We start from the raw sequence: 23,021 nt of genomic DNA, 5'->3' as shown, positions 1-23,021 counted from the left end.
TGTGTCTCTTAGAGGGGCTGAGAGCTGTCTCCTGAATCTCGGATCACGCCTCGGCTCTTCCTCTGACTCCTGCAAGCCTAGATTTAGGGAATTGTGTCAATACAAGAAAATGTGTCTGTGAATGTGTCCCATGACCCTCCGAGCTGGGGAGAGAGACCCAGGCTGGCTCCCCCCGCCCAGCAGGGGTAACCTCAGCCCCTCTGCTGCCTACCTCTGCCCCGGGTGCTTTGTGGACAAAGCCAGCGCAGAGAGCACCAAAGAATCATTTAGGTTGGAAAAGACTTTTAAGATTGAGTCCAAGTGTAAACCCAATACCAGTGCAGGCTCCCAGCAGTCAGGTTGTTTCATTTTTTGGATATACCCGAGGTTTCTGCAGGCGAGGAATGGGCACGACCAGGTTGGCTGCAGCGGGCTAGGTCTCCGCTCGCCTTCCTTGGCGCGACTGATCCCAAAACAAAGCAGGGCTGGAACCTTTCCAAAAGGCACAGCCTGTGCTCCCGCTGCAAGGGGAAGCTCTTTATTTAAATTCTAGAAGAGGAAGCTGTTCTTTGAGCCGGGGAGGGGATTTCTCTCCGCAGAGTACTGAGAAAGCTTTTGATCTCTAGGCCGAGCTAGCAAAGGGTTACAAATCCAACTCCTATTTGTGCTCCGTGAGCTGTGGGTTGCGCTTCCTTGTCCGTGGAGGAATCTGTCCGTGGTGGGAGGGAAAGACCTGCAGCCCTGGGGACCGTGGGGCCAAGATGTGGCCCGTGGGGTTCCCTGGGGCGCGCCCAAGCAGATGGCGCTCCTGCTTCGCGCGTCCCCCGCCGCCCAAGGCTGTCGAGGCAGGCGGTTTCCTGGAACCGGATCCTCGGCCTCGACAGAGCCGCCTCTGCCATCGCCGCCTGTAGCCATGGACCTGCGAGCGGAGCTGCTGAAGTCTATCTGGTACGCCTTCACCGCCCTGGATGTGGAGAAGAGCGGCAAGGTCTCCAAATCCCAGCTCAAAGTGAGTGCTCGGAGGGGGCTCGGGCGGCCCCGGCGTGGGGCTGGTGGGTGGGCTGCGAGGGGCAGAGCGGGTCCGGGGATGCTTTGCGTCCCCCGTGCCTTTCCACAGTGGTAATGTTAAATATTAACAAGACCTTGCTGTCACCTCCACACTGGTTCTGGTGAAGTTTTCCATTTCTGCCTTACCTCCCTTTATAAAAGAGGCGGGGGGAGTTAATGCTGAAATATATTTTCTAGGTGAAAATATGATAAATCTAATTTTTAGTTGTTTTCAGTTTTTTATGCTTTTTATGCCCAACTAACAGCCCAAACTCGGTTTATATTTTCTTGCTTGCCGGAGCACCCACATTTCAGCTTCCTGTTCAGCCAGCAGGTCAGTAGGTAGAGGCAGACCATTTTTAAACTAAAACAACTTCTTAGTGGTCTGGCCAGAAATAACACAGCGCTTTTAAAAAAATCTCTGATTTCCCCTCTTCCCCACTCCATTAGCAGCTTTGCAGAGGGCCCCTGTGTTCAGCCCTTCTTCGAAACCATCACGACTTTAAAAACCTTTTTGTCTGCCTCTGGGACAGGGTCCGACAGGTTGCACCTTGGCTTTGACAATAATTATTGATTTTTATTTTTTTTTTTACCTTTGCAAATAATGAGGCTCCTTTTTTATTGCTGTGTAAAGTCCCGGGGCACCAGGGTTGGAAATGCCAGTTGGAGCAGCGGGGCTGCGATGGAGGGGAAAGACCTGAGCTAGAAACATGCAAAACACAGGGAGATGTTGCGTCAGGACTCGGCAGCTGCTGCTGGTCTGTGAGATGAGTTGTGAAACGCTGCAAAGAAACCTCTTGTCCTCTATTGCTTCTACTTTACAGGGCTTCCCCTGGGACACACCGCAGGGAAAGTGCTGGGCTTGGCAGGGGGGGCATGTTTTGCCCCAAAATTAAGAGGTTTTTTGGCAGGGGTCTGGAGGAGAAGCAGCAGGAATGGGGGTCCTCACACTCAGCCGCTGCCTTTGCAGCTGAGAGCCTTTGGCTGCTCCCCAGAAGCTCATTGCCTGTGTGCCCCTGTGAGCCACACTCACCTACTTAAAAATGGGAAATATCTGAAAGAATTAAGGAAAAACCCGAAGCAGGCCAGAGCCTAATTCCCCCTGCTAATCCCTAAGAAGTGATGTGCTCCCCTCACAGCATCCCCTGCACCCAGCTTTGGGTCCTTAGCCCAGCCCAAGCATGCTGCCAGTCCCAAAAGCTCTGGCATGAACACGTGCAGCGCTCTTCTTGCGAGATCTTTATCACCGGTGATGACGCCGAGACTACAGAGACCCTAATTTTAACGGCAGTTTCCTAGGGAGTCAGTGCAGGGGGGCTGGGGGAGCTGCAAACCCCTGCGCAGGGGCTCCGGGGATGCAGGGTTGCAGGGGTGCTGGGGACGGTGTCTCCGCAGTGCCTTTGCCCAGGGTGACATTTCAGAAGGGTAGGGAGATTTGCCCCTCACTGTTTTTCCACCCGCCTTCCGCACCGAGATGGGACAGCGGCACGTCGGGCTGCGCCGTTGCATGACGGAGCTCAGCTCTGGATAACTTTCCACTGGCCTCGAGGCTGGGGAGAGCTCGTTTCCATCACTCATTGCTACCAAACAGTGGCTCAGGTTTGCCCCAGCCTACACAAGCCAACAGCAGCGTTTCTGCTCGTAGATTCAGAAATCCAAGGTCTCGCAGGTTTGAGCAATAACATGTTAAAGCTGTGGTGGCCGTGTCCTCTCCAAACTCCTCCCGGGCTGTTTGAGCTGGGCTGTGCTCTGCTCCCTCACTCAGGCATGTTGCTGCAAGAAGGGTCTTGTACAAGGGTGGGAGAAATGCCGGTTTTCACAGCATTTGCACCTACGGAAACAAAAACAGCCCCAGGAGCTGGGGTGAGATTTTGCTGGTAGGTGAGCAGGAGCTGGGTGCTTGACTCCTCCAACTGCTCTCCAGCCAGTTGCATAAGTAAATTTAGCAGCGTTTCAAAGCCTGATGGCAAAGCTGTGGGAAGCCGTTGGGTTCAGCAGTTGAGTTCTTTGCATGGACACTCCTATGCAAGCAAGCTTGTGCATATATATGTATGTGAGTGTAGGTGTGTATCTGCACAGGAAGGAAAGAGAGTCTTGTGGTTGAGCGCTACGCGTCGAGAATGTCGGGTAGTTCTGTTCCCAGCGTGGGCACGCGCCAACCCTGCTCTTGGATGAGCTTTTACCCTCTCCGTGCCATCACATCTTCCCTGGCCGAGCTGGGGGAGCTACTCCCCGTCTCTGCGGATGCTGGATGTGGCTCCCACAGGCAGGGCAGAGCTGGACCCTTTGGGGTGGCGGTGCCGGCTGGGGCGGGCAGGTGGGAGCCACCGAGCACCGTCCCAGTCCTTTTCAGCACCTCCGCTTTGCTCCTGTCCCTGTTGCAGAGGGAGAGCAGCCGTTTGCTGAGTGGAGCTCAGTCTCCTGAGGCTGCCCGCTCCAGCAAAGCCCGTAGGGAGTGGAGAGGAGGAGGCAGGGGGGCAGGCGTTAAATGCGTGTCGGGGGACACAGGGATCCCCCACCCATGGCGTGGGGTTGCAGGCTCAGGGTGCAAATGGCAGTGGAGGTGGCTCTTGCTCGCTTTTGGAGAAAGAGCCCCCAACCTGTGCGGGTCTCTAGATATAACTGGTGCCTTGGGGGGCTGGGTTAACCCGTTTATGGACCCCCCTCCCACGGGCAGGAAGAAGGCACCTGGCTTGGGCTGAAAGCTCCTCTGCTTATTGTGTGCACAAAAGGTTCTTGGCACTGGCCAGTGGGTCCCAGTTTGGCCAGTAAGAGGTCTGAGAGCAGCTCATTCATGCAAGCAATGGGGAAAGCCTTCCCCAAGGTCGGGAGCTGACGCTCCTGGGGCTGGGCTTGAACCAGGGGGTCCTGGCCGCTGGGGCGGCGAGGCAGCGGTCCTGCTTGCATCCTCCTTATTGCAGAAAACAGGCAGCTGAAGGGACCCTTGCCACTGGACAGGACTCCCTGCACCCCCAGCTCCAGGGAGGCTTTGATTTTCTCGGCAGGGCAGGTCTGCTTGCACCTGGGGAAACCAAGGCAGCAGCAACGCTCCCTGCACACTGCAGGACCCCCGGTCCCCGCCACTCCCGCCCATCAGGGCCAGAGGCGTTTGTGTTTTGGCCAAGCTCCAGCCTGAAAGGTCACCCCCAGCCCTGGCATCACCCCCAGTATCTCCCATCGGGGAGAAGAGGGGCTGCCATTCTCCAGCCACGTTAAATATTCCACCCCCGGCTCTGGCTGGCAGTGGCAGCGGCTGCGGACGGCTGTGGAGGGGTGGGAGTGGAGGGTGATGGGGGAGAGAAGAGCAGGGAAGAGGGTGGAGAAGAGCATTGGGGCTGCAGCTGGGAGGGATCTGGGATGCTCAGGGGTGTCAGGCAGACCTCTACCCCCCCATGCACCCCTCCGTCAGCCTGGCCAGGGCTTCCCTCCCCACCATGCCCCACTTTCATTTTGTAGGTGACTGCTCCGGCAAGCGGAGGGGCCGTGGTTTGCAGTGGCTCCGGGTGCTGGCCACGGCCCGGGGGCACATGCAACACCTCCAAAGACTTTTTAGGGTGCTGCGAGAGGAGGTGTGAGGGATGGGGACGAGGCCCCACATTGGAAAGGGGGGACGGAATGCAATTCCCAGACTTTCAAACCATCCTGATGGACTTGTTAACCATCCTGGATGATGCCCAGGGTGTTTCCATCCCCCTCCACCCCTGCGCAGACCCCAGAGCTGCACCCAACCCTGAAAGGCACAGCCATAGCAGCAGCGCTCAGGGCTACAGCCCGCTCAGTATTTGAGTGCTGGGTGGAGCGGGTGGAGTCCTGCTGATAACATCGGTCCAGAGGGTGAAAAAGAGAAAGAAAATCTGGTTGAACAAGAACCGTCTCCAGCTGCAGCAGCCAGTGTGGCCTCCGGCAGCTCCTCTTCTGCTGGAAGAACATTTCCAGCCCTGCATGGAGAGGAGCAGGGATGCTGCACACCACCTCCTCCAGCCCCTCTCTCAAAATCTTTGCAAGCTGCATCCGCAAGCCCTGGTGCAACGGGACTGCATCAGTTTGGGACGCTTGTTTTACCCTCTCCTGCTTGCTGGGGGGTAAATACAAGAAGACAGCCACCTGCCTGGCATCATGAGCCAGAGATGCTGGTGGTGCTCATGGGCAGCCTTGCTCCAGGCCCTGGCCGCTGGCCCAGCAGCAGCATGGGCTTTCCAGCACGTGGGAAATTCGGGAGCTTCAAAACATGCTTTGTTTTGCAGGATTTGAACAAAAATGGGCTGGTTGCTGACACTCGCAGGCTGCTTCTGGAGATGGGGTGTCTCCAGATCACCCCTGTCTGCTTCCATCCCAGACAAAACCTTTTCTTAGTTTCTTATAAATCTTTTCTTATTTTCACCTTTGTGTGTTTTTGTGTCCCGTTGGCAGAAAGCAACCGCCACCAGGCTGAGTGCTGCTGTTGGTTATGTTTTCAAGTAATCACTTAGGGCAGCTGCCAACAGCATGGCTTGGGTGGCTTATCATCTTCTCTAGATCAAAGCATGTCCTGTTTGCTCTGTAACGTTTGAAGCAGCCCCTTTTTGAAAAAAAAAAAAAAAAGAAGTTCCCCACGTGCCAAGAAAGAAAAATGACAGTGGGAAAATCCTCGATTTTTGCCTGTTTCTAAGTGATTCTCTAAGGTTTATATTTTGGAATATTCCTGTCCCTCTGCCAAACCATGCCTCGATGCTGTGGCTGTAGGGAGGTGATGCTGGGCAGGACGTGGTCCCGGGTGAGCAGGTGGCGCCGTGGGGATATGCTGGGGCAGGGGTGGAGGTTGTTCACCTTCTCCCCCATCCCTCGTGCTCGGCCAGGTGCTGTCTCACAACCTGTACACGGTGCTGTGCATCCCCCACGATCCCGTGGCTCTGGAAGAACATTTCCGCGATGACGATGACGGGCCGGTGTCCAGCCAGGGCTACATGCCGTACCTCAACAAGTACATCCTGGATAAGGTGAGCCCCTTGGCCATCCCCCTGCAACCCGCTGTGTCTCAGGTGGGGTCACCACGATGCCTGGTCTGCTCCCGCATCCCATGGGAGCCCCAGGGCTCTGCTCCCCTCTGCTCATGGAGATCCCATGCCTTGGAGGGTGGACCCAGAATGTTGGGGAGCACTCAGGTGAATGCCAAAACAAGTGAGAAATATTTAATACTCAACATCTCCTTGGCAAGGATGAAGTCAGCCCTTTCCATCAAAGCTTTGGGTGGAGGTGTGTCTCTGCCCACATTTCCTAGAGGGCTCAGGGAGAGAAATGAGCCCTTTTTCCCTCTCCACCCCTGCTCAAATTTGAGGTGTGACCTCATTTGGCAAAGAGGAGAGGGAGGATGACGAGGTGCCGGGGCAGGAGCAGGGGTTGGGCAGGGGCTTTCTCCCTTTTTTCCGCGCAGCTCAAAGGCACCTTTGTTTGGCACAGCGAGACTTTGCGGCTGGGTGCTCGTTTCCTCCAGGCATGTGAGGAGAGGAAAAATGACTGACAACTTTCTTCCACTGTGTGTTCGAAAGAAGTGGGGGCCCAGAGCTGGGTGCAGTAACCCTTCCCTCGCCTGCCGCTTCCCCAGGGCTGAGCTGTGCCTCTCCCCGGTGTGCGGTGCTCTGTGCCGGTCTCGGTGCCAGCCCTTGCCTTGCCCTGAGTTGGTCAGGCTCTGCCCAGCCTTGTCCAGGGATGCCAATCTCAGCTGCAGGGATCTGGTCTGCAGTGAGTGAAGGCAGAGCCTTCCACAGCTCCCTCTGCGCAGGGCAGGCAGCTGCCCAAGGTCAGCCCAGCCCAATCTCCCCATCAGAGAGCGGCCAAAATCCTTCCAGTTTCCCGCATGGTTCTTTGGGAGATGATGTTTGAACCCTCTTCTGGTTTTGCCATGGCTAATAAAATCCCAGAGGCAGCCCGAGAAAGGGAAGTGAGTTTTCCTACTAAGAGGGGCTTTCAGATTTCTGCCACCCAAAGGTTTTTCTCTGGCTCTGCCGCTGCAGGCTGTGGTTTGCCCTCATGCCGGCGGCACGTGGCTCATGCAGCCAGAAAGGAGCAGCCAGATGCAGCCAGCCTCCTTTGGTCCCCATCACAGCGCACTGGTGCCACACCAAAATTGCCACGTGAAGCAGCTCATGATGCTGGGCAAGCAGTTGCAGCAGCTCGTGGACGGACAGCAGGGTTGGGTTGATGGAGGCGTCACTCCTGCCTCCGCTGCTGCCTGCCTGTGGCCCATCACCTCCATTTGCTGAGCCTCAGTTCCTCCTTATGGTCAGATGGAATAATGAGAGTGACCCAATGCCATGGAGGCATTGGGGAAGTGGGGTTTGCCACAGGGTTCCTGCTGGTGCTCCAAAGCCCACCAGGACATGGCTGAGTCACCGTGGCCGTGCTGTGTGCCCAGGTGCTGCTGTGGTCCCGTAGCACCTTGTCTGTGGCCAGGATGCCTGGTTTGCATGCATAAGGGGGCCTGTGCTGGGGTCGTGTGCTCTGGCATGGTGGGTCGGTGTCCACTTACACTCTAGTTGTGTGTCCCATGTATTAATCACCCCATGCTTCTCACCGTCAGGGACAGGTTTTGGGTGTGAGGGTTTCTTCCCACCCTCCCTCCAGCACCTCCCCCCAGAAACTCCGTCCGTAGCCCTGCAGCCCCACGCTCACCCGCCTGGCTCCTGCCCGCAGGTGGAGGAAGGCGCTTTTGTCAAAGAAAACTTTGACGAGCTCTGCTGGACCCTGACCGCAAAGAAGAATTACAAGCCCGACCGGAACGGGAATAGCATCATATCCCACCAAGATGCCTTCAAGCTCTGGTGTCTCTTCAACTTTCTGTCTGAAGACAAATACCCTCTCGTCATGGTACCAGACGAGGTAGGACGTGCCTCCCCCGCCCGCCCCATCCTCCCAGGGCTCTGAGTGCTGGCAGGGCCCCGTTTGGGGATGACACATGCCGTTATCGCTTCCTGGCATGTCCCACCACATCCTGAAAGAGGGGGTGCTCCAGGGTGTGAGAGTAGGCCACGGGTGGGAGGAGGGGGCTGTCTGCCCTGGGCACCCCCTGCTGCCCAGGGAGAGGGGGTGTCCTGGGAGTTGCTGAAGCCTCTCAAGTATAGATGTCTTGGAGGATGAGGTGTGGATTGGTCCGAAGCACTCTTCTGTGGCCCAAGCCTACACCAACAAGCTCTTTTGTTTGCTGTGAAATGAATGTGCCGGTTCTCAGAGCCCCAACCAAGGCAGCATCTCAGCTCCTGCTGGGGCTGGGCCCTTGCCTGAGGCCCCTTCCATCTCACCCAAGCATTGAGTCGAGCACGGTGTTGGAGGAGGACTCCTGATTTTCATAGGAGAGAAAGAGAATGTGACAAGAAACCCTTAAAGTCTGCTGCAACGGGAGGTTGCTCCCCATGAACCTGCTGCCAGGCTGGATGGGGCTGTGCCCCTCTTGCTGCTCTCAGCCTGTGCCACCACGAAGGCAGTGGCAGAGCAGACCCAGTTGTCCCTTTCCATGCCCACAGCCACCAGACGCTCACCCCCTGCCCAGCACCTGGAGAGTTAAGAGCGAGGTTGCCCCGGCCGCCCTGCAAAGCTGCTGGCGGTAATCTCCAAATCTCCAAATTCCACCCGGCATTTGGAGAGGGAGGTTCTCCCTTCTCCGGGGGTCAGATGAAACCCCAAAGAGAAAGTGGGAAAGATCTGGAGAGGAGGGACAAGCTCAGAAGCCAAGAGCGGCCTCTCCAGGAGGAGCTCAGCTGGGCAAGCAGCTGCCATCTGCTTCTACACCACCAACCATCAACCTCCTGAGATCAGCAGAAAAGCCAAAAAAAAAGGGGGGGGGGGGGGAGCAAAAAAAGTCAAGACGAGCAGTGCTGCGCAGGCGTAGGAGAGCAACCGCACTTCCTGCTCCCCGGGAGAGGTGTTTCCTGTTCCCCAGACCATGACCAACTGAATCATCTTTCTGCTTACAGGGCTGAGCTTGAAAAAAAGACACTAGATTAAATTCTTGCCCTACTGCTAGCTAGATGATGTAAAAAAAAAAAATCCGGCTGGGTGCAGGGATTCCGCTGTGTTTCACCTTTCTGCGTGGCTCTCTGCAGTCACCCACCCTCCTTCGCCCCCAGATCGTGGGTAGAGGAGAGCTGGCAGCAGAACTTGAGCTGAAACAAATCTTCCTGGCGTCATGTTATTTTCAACAATTTTAGCTCTTTTTAAAGCAATTTATTTACAGTTTCAAAACAATGCTCACGTCCTCCATAGGCACCTCTTCCCCTGCTCCTCCCCAGGGTTTTTGTGGCATCACCTGGAAAGCAGAGCAGTGCTGAGGTCGAGGCCGTGGTCCGAGACGCGTGCCTTGCCGCCTGGGTGTGGGGGACAGCACCGATGGTCTGTTCTCCCTCAGGCACTTGACTTCTGCAGGGTTTTCTCACTCTTCAACAACAAACCAGAACCATCTCAGCCTGTGATTAAAAGGAAAATACCTCCCAGCAGCAGTCAAGCTCAAACCCAACATCAACCTCCTGAGCCTGCCTGCTGCCTGGGAGACCTTGACCATGACAGTCAACCATTGCAAGGGGTGATACCTCTGGGATAATGGTCCTGTATCTCCAGGCTGGAAAGAGATGTGGCCTTGGGCTCTCCAAAATGGGTCGGTGGAGTGGGGATGGCTCTCGCTTCTCCCCATTGCTGAGCTCCGCGTTCCCGCAGGTGGAGTACCTGCTGAAGAAGATCTGCACAGCCATGAATGTGGAGCTGAACTCCTGTGAGCTGGATGACTACTTCTCCCAGGAGCCCGAGGCACAGGGGGGGCTGACGGTCTGGCAGTTCCTGGACATGGTGAACTCGGGGCGGTTCCTGCGAGGCATCGAGCAGGAGGCCGTCAGCATGGCCGTGGAGGAGGTGTACCAGGAGGTCATCGAGGATGTGCTCAAACAGGTAAGGAGCCCACATGCCCTGGGGCACAAACCCCGTTCCTGCCCCCACCCTGATTTTGATCCCCGTGTCTCCCGGCCACAGGGCTACCTCTGGAAGAGGGGCCAGCTGAGGAGGAACTGGTCGGAGCGGTGGTTCACGCTGAAGCCCAGTGTCCTGTCCTACTACATGAGTGAGGAACGGAAGGAGAAGAAGGGGAGCATCACGTTGGACAAGCACTGCTGTGTGGAGGTACGGCCCGGGCCATGCTCCGCTGGGGGACAGGAGACGCAGGACAACCCCTTCAGACCCTGGGAAGGGGAACCTGAGAATATACAATTTCACATCCATAAGCATGGGACACTCAGTCCTATGGCAGAAGAAAGTGGGGATAAGGTGAGGTATGGGGGGGTAACGCCATCCCGTGTCTTCTCCCTGTAGGTGCTGCCCGACCGGGATGGGAAGAGGTGCATGTTCTGCGTGAAGACCTCCTCCCGCACCTACGAGATGAGCGCCTCCGACACCCGGCAGCGCCAGGAATGGACGTTAGGTCTGTGCCCGCCCTGCACCCCCTCCCCAGCTTCCCTGTGCCCCCCACCATGTCCCCACTGACCGTCCCCTTCCCTCCCCAGCCATCCAGACAGCCATCCGGCTGCAGGCTGAGGGCAAGAAGTCCCTGCACAAAGACTTGAAGCAGAAACGACGGGAGCAGCGGGAGCAACGGGAGCAGCGCAAGGCGGCCAAGGAGGAGGAGACGCAGAGGCTGAAGCAGCTCCAGGAGGAGAAGGAGCGGAAGCTGCAGGAGCTGGAGCTGCTCAAAGAGGCCCAGCGGCAGGCAGAGATGCTCCTGCAGGAGGAGGAGCAGCGGCGGAGGGAGCAGCACGAGGAGATGCAGAGGACTTTGGAGATCCAGCTGCGGGAGGCCGAGCAGGTGGGTGCATCCTCATGGCGTGTCCTGCCACGGGGCCTCATCACTTGTGGAGTGGTTGCTTCCTTCCCCTTCCCTTGCACGTGGCAGCCCAGGGGGTTTGGAGGAGGTTTTAGGAGCATGTCCCTCTCTTGCAACAATGCTGCTGCTACCCGTCACCTCTGGGCTCCCGGGGGCTCTGCGTGGCCTGGGGACGAGGGACAGGGGGTCAGCACCGCTGTGCGTGAGATACCTGAGGAGCAGGAGATGACGACAACCTGCCCCGGGGGTGTATGAAGCTGGGGGGCAGGTGAGAGGCGAGTGTTGCCTTGCAGCCAGCACTGGCTCCAGATGCTGCAGTGTGTCTCCTGAGCAGGGAAACAGCCTTGCTTTGGAGCTCTCTCCGTGGGCTCTCCCTGGTCTAGGAGACGTCTGGCCCCATCCACCCAGGGGTGCGGGGGCCAGGGGGCCCTGGGGATGGCGGCAGTGGCTTTGCCAGCCGCACACGCTGATGGCTCCTCTCCCTGCCGCAGGCTCGCGCCTCCATGCAGGCAGAGATGGTCCTGAAGGAGGCAGAGGCAGAGCGTCAGCGCAAGCGCATCCTGGAGCTGGAGGACATGCAGGAGCGGCTCCAGGAGGCCCTGCAGCAGGAGGTGAAAGCGCGGCAGGACGAGGAGTCCGTGAGATACGCGCAGGCCAGGTAGGACCAGGGCATCCCTTACCCCTCCTCAACCAGCCCCACTCCCAGGGGAGTGCCTGGGCGTGGGGACACACTCCCCAGGGCAATGCAGTGCTCCCCAGGGTACTGGGGTGTACTGGTGACTTCCCAGTATGCCGGCAAGGATGGGGGAAGCCAGTGGATGAAGTGGCAGAGGGTCATTGTCACCTCCTGGTCCTCCTTGGCAGGTTACTAGCCGAGGAAGAGGAGAAGCTGAAGCAGCTGATGAAGCTGAAGGAGGAGCAGGAGGAATACATCATCAAAACTCAGCGGGAGAAGCAAGTCCTCAAACAGGAGATGGAGAACAAGAACAAGTGTCTGGAAGAGGCGCAGAAACAGCTGGAAGAAGTGAGAGTGAACAGGCAGCGGGTGGACCAAGATGTTATGGTGAGCATCACATCGGTGCCCACATCCCTTCATTCTGCAAGCCCCAGGGGACTTCCCAGGCCTCACTGACTCACCTCCACAGTGGGGAGGACCCAGCAGCTCTGGGGGCCAAGCTGGCATTGCCTTGGGGGTTTTCTGAGCTGTGCCATGCACAAGCACAGGGTGATTCTGTGGCTGAGATGGGACAAGTGTGTCCTGCCCTGAGGGAACAGCACTGGTGTCCAGAGCAATGTTGACCATGGGAATTTGTGGAGCGGGGATGGTTGGAGAAGGAGCAGAAGACCTAGAGGAGGATGAGCTGAGTCTCCCTCCCAGAGGGAGCCTCCAATCTGGGCTTACTCAGGGAAGGAAAACTACCCACAGTCCTGTGTTGGGCCCTGCCGGTCGGCTGGCTCACCCCTCTTCTCCGTCCCCTCCCAGGTGGCCCAGCGGAAGCTACGACAGGCCAGCACCAACGTCAAGCACTGGAATGTCCAGATGAACCGACTGATGCACCCCATCGGGCCAGGAGGTAGGAGACCGTCCATCACACCCTCCCCTCCCCCTCTGTGAGCACGGCCACGCTGGGGCACGAGTCAGTCTCCCACCCATCTTCCCCTCTTTTGGGCATCTGAGGGCTGGAAGGTCCCCCATCTTTCATAGAAGACACCCCAACACCTCTGGCAAAGAGAGACCCCACACCCCTTTTCCTTAGCTGAAAAGTCAGTTTGGACCCCAAGGTGAACAATCCTTTTTTTCCATCCACCCCAGACAAACGTACGAACGTGAGCGGAGGAGGCTTCGCTGGCTACCAACCCTTCCTCTCCCAGAGAGATTCCTCCCTCAAACTCAGGCAGAAAGCGGAGGATAAAAGCAGCGACCCCACGAGGGACAACAGCAAGGAAAATGTGAGCAATGGTGGAAACAGCGGCGTGCCATCATCTCCGGATGCGGACACCATGGTCACAGAGCCCACCAATTAGCCCGGCAGGGTGGCAGAGCCCAGCAGGGAACTGCGGGGCCCAACACGTCCCTCCGAGCGGACACAGTCAATACGGCCGTCTCTGGACGGAGCCTATAGGTGACTACATATAAGGCAGAGATGCTCCCATGTTCTTCAGGGAAGGACTGCAGCCATGACATGCCAGGAGGCTCAGACAGCCCAACATTGGGCACAAGGCAGCAGGGCCACGTCCTGTGGGCTGCCCAGCTGTGGGACCTGGACCCACTCCCCAGACTCTGGTTCTTACCCTGCCTAAAAAAAAAAGCCACGGGTGGGCCTGGAGCATGTGGCCCAGGGCTTGCAGTTCCCCCTTGGTTTCTATCAGCAACCCTTCTGCATCGCTCACTGCGGCCCTGGGTGCGTGGCCCTGCAACGGAGGCTGCCAGGGAAGCCTTGGCAGACCCAGAGGTGGCTTCTCACCGCCCCCACAGAAAGGCCGGGGTGTCCTTAACTAATACGTGCATTTCCTGAAGGTGGGTGTTAGTCAGTGGAGTCACGTAGATGTTAGCAGAAACCAACAAGCAATAAAGCTTTTGGAGCCGCTGGTCCACAGGCCTCCTTCCCTGCACATCTGTGGCTCTGCAGGCACCAGACCTCCCTCCTCGGCAGTGCGAGGTTTTGATTCCCACTGTAGCAACCAGCCCTTTAAAAGAAATCAGGCACCACACATGGAAAGAGGCTCCACCAGTGGATTTTGGGCTGGTCTGTGGAGGGCCAAGAGGGACACAGATAGCGGTAAACATGGCATAGACTGTGAAATTCCCTCTGGGTGGCAGGGCTGGCACAGGATTATCTTCTGGGAGGGCCAACACCTCCATATGATTAATTAAGTGCTTATATAGGAAGGTAGCGGTGCCCTGGGCTTTGTTCAAGACACCCCGTGCCAACATCAGGGTTAGTTTTTCCAAGCACTTCTGTTTAAATACAGTCCTATTCACCTGTGACTTTGAGGTCTTTATTGTAGAGGGCGCAGAGTCCCCAGTTCCACACAGGTCCCGTCTGGAAACGGGCACTGGTAGCAAGCCCTGCATCAGACCCCCATTCACAGTTGGTCACGCTGATTAACTGTAGTTCATTAGGGAGATTATAATCTATTTCCTATGCGGCTTTCAGCGTTTGCTCACACGGCTCTCCCTCCCCCCCTCCAGTTTTCACAGCGTTTCTTTACAATTATTTTTTCATTGTGCCTGACTGCGAGAGGCCGTTTCTGCGGGTGCCAGTGGAGCGGCGCGGCTGCCCCGGGACAAAGTGGCTCTGTGTGCCCATGAGGGTGGCTGGGTGGCCTCGAGCCCTGGTCCCACGCAGCCTCACTGACGCACAGGGAGGGCACGGGTGGCTGCAGCCCCCGTGGTGATGGCCGTGGTGGCCCTGGCCTTGCAGGGGCTGCAGGTCAAATTCATCACATCTCCTCCTTCTTCCCACTTCCCTGGGACACAGCAGGGTGGTCCTGAGCAGCAGCATGGTCCCTACAGCCCCCTGTTGTCCCCATGTAGATTTGGGGTCCCTGTCTGGCCCTGTGCCATCCTGGCCGGTCCACTTGGACATGGGATCCTCCCACTCTGCACTGGTTTTCTGGTGGAGCGTGACCTTCCCAGCATACCGCACCAGAGGCTGGGGCTGTGGTGTGAGTCCCTGCAGCCTCCTGGGGTGACGCTGGCTGTGACACCAGCAGTGACTCCAATGGGTGACCCTGGCAGTGACTCCGGCAGTGACTCCAATGGGTGACCCGTTGCTCCGTGTGATCCACACGCAGAGCAAGGATGGGGAAGGTGCCAAACACCAGTCTCAACTGGGAAGGAAATGGGCTGTGTGGAAATGCACTGATGGGAGATGGCATCCTCTCTCATCACCTTCCTTAGCTCAATCGCGTCCCTGATCAGGCGTCAGGACAGGTACGTGCCATGCCACACCTGGGCAGGGAGGAAAAGGGCCACCTCCACCCATCTGTGGCTCCGTGCCACAGCCTTGTCTCAAGGGCTCTCATCCTGTGCGCAGCCCCCAGGAGATGTGGGGCCACATCCCTGCTGGTGACGGTGTCATCGCCTTTCACCGACTCCAGGGCTGCATTGTTCCTCCGTAAAGCAGCTCACCAGAGCACTGCTCCCGAGAGCCAAATTCCCGTGTGGCAAAAAGCTATACATTAATTGCTGCAGGCAAGGACAGGCGTGGAGGGAACAGCCGGAACCAGTGTCAGCACCTGCCTTTGGTCTGTTGCCAAATCTGGATGCGCCCGGATCTGCCTCATCCTTCCGGAGCAGCCGACCAAGGGCTGGAGCTTGCCTAAGTCGGCAGCCGATGCACATCTTCGGCGTGTGCCCCGGCACCTCCGACTAAGAATAAACTCCTGCAGCAGGCTCACACGGAGACCTGATGGAGACGCTGGGAAAGAGCAGCTCTCTGCCACTCCCACCATCTCGCCCCTGCACCAGGGGTCTGCACACGTGCGGGGGTTTCCTGTGGGAAACCTGGAGCTCTCTGTGTGGTAACCTCATGCGTGTGAGGGTTTGCAGAGTCAGATACAAGCCGTGGTGCTCTCTGCGTGAATCTTTTGCAGCCCCAAACCCACAGCTCTGCCCAAACCCTGCTGTCCCTGGGGTTCCACGTTTTCAGGACGGCCAGGCCAAATCCTAATAGTGGCTACATCTACATTAACGGGGGTCGTCATCTAAACTCTGTACTGCTCCTTGAGTAAGCGTAGTAGGAACAGGGCCCGTGCTTTTTAAACCTAACATCGCTTATCAGATTAGCCACCCACTGCGGTTTACCTAGGGTGTGAAGGTATAAAATTAGCTCCGCCCTAGACCTTAACTAATGGCATCGATAGCAGAAGGCTTGCAACACCCCCAGCAGGCAGCTCATGCAGCCCTGGAGGGGCAGAAAGCAGCGAGGGGCTCAGATTGGGAAGGGGAAGAGAGCCTCAGAGTTCCCGCAGGCATCTCGAGCGCTGTGTCACCACACTCCCATAGCATCCAACAAATTGCCTAGCCTGGCAGAGCTGGTATCAGCAGCTCTTGGCACCTCAAGTCCCAGTTTTCATTGCCTGAGACGAATCCCTATTCCCTCCGCATTCCGCGCAGCGTGGGCTGGAGCGTGCTGGGTAATGCCGGGCCTCCTGCCCAGAGCTGCCCGGGGAGGGCTCGGCGGCACGTGCCCGGCGCCGCTGCTGGTCTGGCCACAGCGAGGAGCGGACGAGCCCCTCCACCACACGGAGCAAACGCCGCCTGCGCGGCTTCCCTCCCCCAGACAAGCCCCTGGTTACAGCCACCGACCAGCCTGACCTGGGAGGGTTTATTGATTTGGGTCCAGAGGATGCCACAGAGATGATCCGAGGTTGGAGCCCCTCTGCTGTGAGGCTGGGCTGGGAGAGTTGGGGTTCTTCAGCCTGGAGAAGAGAAGGCTGCGGGGAGACCTTACTGTGGCCTCCCAGTGCTTAAAGGGGACTATAGGAAGGGTGGGGGTGACCTCTTTAGCAAGGACTGCTGTGACAGGCCGAGGGGGGATGGTTTTAAACTAAAGGAGGAGAGATTTAGACTGGATATAAGGAAGAAATTTTTTACAATGAGGGTGGTGAAACCCTGGAACAGGCTGCCCAGAGAGGTTGTGGAGGCCCCATCCCTAGAGACATTGAAGGCCAGGCTGGACGGGGCTCTGAGAGTAACCAGGGTGATGGAATTAACCAACCACAGACGTTGTTATACTCCTTGTACAGCCCTATCCAGCTGGACATTAAGCCTGGGGACATGGAGTATACAACTCGGTGTATTCGTTGACCTGTATTTTAGTCCCCAGGTAATCATTAACGCGAACGAAACAATAGACAATGTGTTTCTGCCAGAAGAGGATGACAAAATGCGGTTTCGTGCAGCAGACTGAGAAAACTGGCCAGGACTGCCAAGGTTAAGAGCCAAGTAGGTAAAAGGTAATTCCGGCAGGGGGAGATCGCGACCACCGACTCACGGACCACCGACCCAAGTAATACCCCCTGCTCAAGAGACAGCAAGGGGAGAGGACAACCGAGCCTGCGCAGTGATTTACATGTGAAGCGAGCAAGTGTGTGCCAATCGCCAAAGAGAATAATATTGAATACGTAGGGCTCAAATGAATATGGATATTTTTGGTCTACACGAATCACATGGGAAAGGTGTGCAAGGGATGCACGTTAGGTGGAGGGGTCCCCCGTGCATCTGGCGCCGTGAATAAAGAATGCCTGCCTTTTAACGCTACGTTGGTGTGACGAGGTTTATTCCCGATGTCGGTGGCAGTTTTGGCGGTATTCCAGATGGGACTCCGCTTGTGAATCTCAACGGATCCGCGGGATCATGGGACCTCCAGCCGGCACCGAGGGATTCTCGGGGAGAACCTCTGATCCCGGGACCAAAGAATTCCGAGCAAGTCCCCTGGAGAGGTAATAAGGCATTTTTTTGAGGGGGTAACGGAATGTGGGTCCGAGCCCCACCAGCCTGCTTATAAAATGCAGCAAAAGCTACGCAGAGTTGGGCTGAGAGTTACCTCTATGGGGCTGGAGTAAGGGGTTGGAGTCCCCACAGGTAACGCCTGCCTGTAGGATGCAGCAGAAGCCTTGCAGGGTTGGCCTAGGGTCCCGAGCAAGGAGGTTGGGATTTTTGGCAGGGGCTGGAATCCCAGAGGGAACTTGAACAGGGGTTGGGGGTCCCTCTGACTAGTGGCTGTGATAGTGCACGATCACAGCCACTAGTCTCTTGGGAGAATGGGCACATCTCTGAGCAAGAAACCTGTCCCAAAAAGAACACCTTTGGGATGTATTTTGAGACACTGGAAAGATCTGGGAGGTGATTTTCTGGCTTGGAAACAACTAATTGAATACTGCAATCACTGGTGGCAATGTATCGATTGGAAGGTGGGGAGAAATGGCCAGAAAATGGAACATTGCAATATAATACCATCTTGCAATTAATGTTGTCTTGTAAAAAGGGAAGGTAAATGGGAGGAAGTGGCATATGTTGATTTGTTCTTTACACTGCGAATCACCCAGAGTGGCAGAAACAGTGTGAGATAGGTCCACAAAATTCTATGGCAGTGGTTTTGAAAGGAGGAATATGCGGTGAGAACTTGAAAAAGTGATGTTCTACTTGCGATAGTGGATACTTTGATGAAACTGACAAGAAAATGGTATTGAATCCAGCCAGAAGGCAGGTGCAGGGAGCACACGCTGATGGGGATTTACAGGGGACATTGGACCAGAATTTTCCATCTACAAATCCCGAGTGGGACCCTAATCAACTGGGACCCAGGGGAATGTTGACTAGATACCAGAGGTGGATTTTATTTAGTATAAGACATGCAATGCCAAAAGCAATAAATTGGTCAAAAATTTATGAAGTGAGACAAGAATTAAATGAGTCCCCTTCAGCCTTTATGGAAAGACTGAAGGTGACTGCTAGGAAATATACGAATTTGGACCCAGAAGAACCAGAAGAAGCAATACAATTGGCCTCTATATTCATGGGTCAATCGGCCCCAGATATTAGAAAGAAACTTCAGAAATTGGAAGGACCTGAATCTAGGGATTTGGGTAAAATGCTGGAAGTAGCTTGGACCGTATATAATAATAGAGAAACGGAAAAAGAAGTGAGGCAAGCACGGAGGGATGGAAAATTACTGGTGGTCCTAGCCGTGAATAATACAAGAGGTAGAGGAAAAGGACAGGGAATGGTTATTGGAGAAAGGAGAAGGGTAAATCCCCGACTGGCAGAAGATCAATGTGCAATTTGTAAGGAACATGGGCATTGGAAAAGGGAACGCCCCAAAGTGGGAGAATTAGACCCAACTCTTCAGGCAATCAAATTAATGACCCTGGATGAAGAATCATGAAGGAGACTGGGGGAATCAACCCTAGGTGAACCCCTGGTTACCCTGAAGCTAGGGAACGAGGAAATAGAATTTTTGGTAGATACAGGGGTCACTTATCCCGTATTGAATACATGTAAAGGGAAATTTAGTCATAAATCAGTAGATGATGTTAGTGTGACAGGGCAAAAAGAAAATTGGCCTTTCTTAGAGCCATTAAAGTTTAAATTGCAGAAACAGTAGGTAACTCACCAGTTTCTGTATATGCCTGAATGTCTGCTGCCTCTGGTAGGATGAGATCTATTAAATAAATTAGAAGCACAAATAGCTTTTAAAGATGGAGAGATTAAATTGCTAATACCAGAATCAAAAGCCGTAGAGGCGAGAGTGTTTATGTTACAGGATTCCTCCAGGGAGGAACAGATTCCCGAAGAAGTGGAAAATGCAGTAATTCCTTTGGTTTGGATGAGTGGAGTTCCGGGACGATTTAAATTGGTAGAGCCAGGAAAAGTAACTTTAAAACCTGGAGCCAGGCCGGTAAGACACAAACAATATCCTATTAAGTGGGAGGCTCGAAAAGGATTAGAGGGGTTAATTACAAAATTTTTAGAATATGGGCTTTTGGTGGAATGTGAATCAGGATATAATACTCCTATATTGCCAGTAAGGAAATCTGGAGGTAAGGAATATCGACTAGTTCAGGATTTAAGGGCTTAAATCAGATAGTCCGAGATACACACCCAGTAGTGGCTAATCCATACACTTTAGTGACCTCTTTAAAAGAGGAGCATAAATGGTTTACTGTACTAGATTTGAAGGATGCCTTCTTTTGCATACCTGTGGACATAAAAAGCCAAAGCATATTTGATTTTAAATGGGAAAGCCCCACCACAGGACGAAAGACACAGTTAACATGGACTGCACTTCCACAAGGATTTACAACTAGCCCTACGATATTTGGGACTCAGCTGGCAAAAGAATTAGAGATATGGAAAAAACAGAACCCAGGGAGAGGCATATTGTTACAGTATGTGGATGACATTCTGATAGCGGCAGAAAGTAAAGAAAAAGGTTTTGAAATTACCATCAGTTTATTAAATTTATCAGTTTATTTATCATTTTATTAAATTTTCTGGGCCAAGGGGGATACAGAGTGTCCAGAAACAAAGCCCAAATAGGAAAAGAAGCAGTGATTTATTTGGGATTCGAAATATCTCAAGGACAAAGACAATTAGGAAATGATAGGAAAGAAGCCATCTGTCAAATTCCCAAACCTAGCAGCCCGAGGGAACTGAGGGCTTTTCTGGGGATGATTGGATGGTGTCAGCTCTGGATTCTGAAGTGTGGACTGTATGTGAAGCCACTGTATGAGGCTTTAAGAGAATCTAAAGATTGGTATTTGACTTGGACACTTGAGTGTCAGAAATCATTCAAAGAACCTAAAAACGCTCTAATGATGGCCCCTGCATTGGGTTTACCTCACCTGACCAAACCTTTTGGGGTGTTTGTACATGAAAGGCAACATCTGGCCCTTGGAGTGCTGGCACAACGGTTGGGATCCTGGAGGTGGCTGGTGGGATACTTTTCCAAACAACTCGATAACGTGAGTAAAGGATGGCCGGGATGTTTGCGTGCTGTGGCAGCAACAGTATTGCTGATCCAAGAAGCTCGAAAACTGACCATGGGTCAAAAGAAGGTGGTATATGTACCACACATGGTAATGACTGTGTTAGAGCAAAAGGGGGGTCATTGGTTATCCCCCAGCAGAACGCTGAAATATCAGTTTGTCCTATTGGAACAAGATGATGTAGAATTAAAAACCACAGCAATTGTTAAGCCAGCAATGTTCTTGTCAGCAGAAAATCCGACGGGAAATTTAGAACATGATTGCCTGCTAACTATTGAACGAGTCTATTCCAGCAGACTGGATCTGAGAGATGAACCTCTGGATAAACCTGATCTGAAATTGTTTACAGATGGAAGCAGCTTTGTGCAAGAAGGGAAGCGAATGGCCAGGTATGCCGTCCTTCCCAGCACCAAGGCAGTGGAGTCAGGGACGCTGCCTGCACACACCTCAGCACAGAAAGCAGAACTGGTGGCGCTGAGGCGGGCTCTGCGAATGGCAGGAGGACAGAGGGTAAATATTTGAACCGATTCCAAGTATGCATTTGGTGTGATCCGTGCTCATGGAGCTATTTGGAAAGAAAGAGGACAGATATCAGCCTAAGGATCATTGATAAGCCATAAAGAAGAAATTCTCCAACTTCTGGAAGATGTGCAGAAACCAAAAGAAGGGGCAGTAAGGCATTGCAAAGCTCATCAAGTCGGTCAGATGGCTGTAAACGTAGGTAATCGATGGGCAGATAAAGCTGCAAAGGAGGCTGCAGAACAGGGTATCCTTGCACTAGTACCAGTAAAACAGATCAGAATTCCAAAGATCAAACCGAGATATAATAAATTGGATGAGCAATTAGCAGAACAATTGGAAGCATCACAAAATACAGAAGGATGGTGGGTAACACCAGAAAAACAGGTAATAATAACCCCGCAAGTTATGACAGAACTTGCAAAAGAAAAGCATGAGCAAACACACTGGGGTGTAGATGCTATGGTTTCGAGCTTGAAAACATCTGTGGTGTGTGTAGGGATGACAGGAATAGTTAAATCCATAGCAGCTAAGTGTCCAATCTGTCTTTAAAATAACCCCCTGAACCAAAAGAAACCACTTTTAGCAGTAACAAAACAAGGAAACTCTCCTGGAGATTACGGGGAAATTGATTTTTCTGAGTTACCCAGACAAAATGGATACAGGTATTTGTTAGTGCTGATTGATACACTTTCCGGATGGCCAGAAGCTTTCCTTTGCCGCACCAACAAAGCTAGGGAAGTAGTTAAAATATTGCTGAAGGGAATAATACTAAGATTTGGGATGCCAATGGGAATGTCCTCTGATAGAGGGCCACATTTTGTGGCAGATGTAGTTCAACAAATTAGTAAAATTTTGGGTATAAAATGGAACCTACATACCCCCTGGAGACCACAGTCAAGTGGGAAAATTAAGAGGATGAACCAAACACTAAATTGATATAATGGAATATTATTGATCTAAGATGGAAGTATTGAAAAGAGGATTATTTCAGAAGTTCCAAAGGGGGGAAATGTAACCAGGGTGATGGAATTAACCAACCACGGACGTTGTTATACTCCTTGTACAGCCCTATCCAGCTGGACATTAAGCCTGGGGACATGGAGTATACAACTCGGTGTATTCGTTGACCTGTATTTTAGTCCCCAGGTAATCATTAACGCGAACGAAACAACAGACAATGTGTTTCTGCCAGAAGAGGATGACAAAATGCGGTTTCGTGCAGCGGACGGAGAAAACTGGCCAGGACTGCCAAGGTTAAGAGCCAAGTAGGTAAAAGGTAATTCCGGCAGGGGGAGATCGCGACCACCGACTCACGGACCACCGACCCAAGTAATACCCCCTGCTCAAGAGACAGCAATGGGAGAGGACAACCGAGCCTGCGCAATGATTTACATGTGAAGCGAGCAAGTGTGTGCCAATCGCCAAAGAGAATAATATTGAATACGTAGGGCTCAAATGAATATGGATATTTTTGGTCTACACGAATCACATGGGAAAGGTGTGCAAGGGATGCACGTTAGGTGGAGGGGTCCCCCGTGCATCTGGCGCCGTGAATAAAGAATGCCTGCCTTTTAACGCTACGTTGGTGTGACGAGGTTTATTCCCGATGTCGGTGGCAGCGGCACCAAGGCTGGCGATATTCCAGAAGCACTTGGCCAAGGCCCTCAGAGACACGCTGTGGATCTGGGGCTGCCCTGAGCAGGGACGGGAGCTGGGCTCGATGGTCCCTGTGGGTCCCTCCCAGCTCGGGGCATTCTGAGATTCTATGGCTGCGGGGGTCCCGGGGGGGGCTGCCGTCCCCTCTGCCCTCTCAGGAGGGACACACGCTCCCCGCCACCCCACGCTGCACGGACACGGCCCCCTCTCCCTCCACGGCGGAGGGGACCCGGGGAAGGCTCAGGACTGGCGGCGGGTCCCCGCCAGCCCCAGTGGCGCCCGCCACCCGCCGCCATTTTGCGCCGCCGCCTTCCCAGCGCCTACATTTCCCGTGAGGCCCCGCGCCTTCCGGCGGCGGTGCGATGCGGCCCGCGTCCGCCAGGGGGCGCCGCGCCGCGGGCGGGCTTGGGACGTTGCCGTGGTGATGCGGTAACGACTTCCCGGCGGCGGCGATTGGCTGAGGGGTGGTGGGTATGCGGTGGCG

At 54.5% G+C, this 23,021-nt stretch overlaps 1 protein-coding gene across 1 annotated transcript; it reads left to right on the top strand.

Annotated features, from left to right (window-relative positions):
* Positions 1-536: 536 nt before the first annotated feature.
* On the top strand, positions 537-13,850 carry DEF6 (DEF6 guanine nucleotide exchange factor). Its single transcript, XM_064472318.1, has 11 exons — positions 537-988; positions 5,862-6,002; positions 7,696-7,881; positions 9,709-9,936; positions 10,018-10,164; positions 10,354-10,462; positions 10,545-10,843; positions 11,353-11,519; positions 11,726-11,924; positions 12,345-12,435; positions 12,675-13,850. The coding sequence occupies exons 1-11, from the start codon at positions 779-781 to the stop codon at positions 12,884-12,886; spliced, it is 1,989 nt and encodes a 662-aa protein (XP_064328388.1). The 5' UTR covers positions 537-778; the 3' UTR covers positions 12,887-13,850.
* The last annotated feature ends 9,171 nt before the right edge of the window (positions 13,851-23,021 follow it).

Source organism: Phalacrocorax carbo, chromosome 23, assembly GCF_963921805.1.
Source record: "Phalacrocorax carbo chromosome 23, bPhaCar2.1, whole genome shotgun sequence".
Classification (NCBI taxonomy): Eukaryota; Metazoa; Chordata; class Aves; order Suliformes; family Phalacrocoracidae; genus Phalacrocorax; species Phalacrocorax carbo.
Note: the sequence above shows the minus strand (reverse complement) of the source record. Positions and strands in the feature narration are given on the sequence as shown.

Bases quoted from the DNA above. Each gene is read 5' to 3' on its own strand.
- DEF6 (XM_064472318.1), top strand. From the start codon at position 779: ATGGCGCTCCTGCTTCGCGCGTCCCCCGCCGCCCAAGGCTGTCGAGGC. The intron at 10,165-10,353 runs GTACGGCCCGGG...TTCTCCCTGTAG, and splicing joins ACAAGCACTGCTGTGTGGAG to GTGCTGCCCGACCGGGATGG. The intron at 10,463-10,544 runs GTCTGTGCCCGC...TTCCCTCCCCAG, and splicing joins GCGCCAGGAATGGACGTTAG to CCATCCAGACAGCCATCCGG.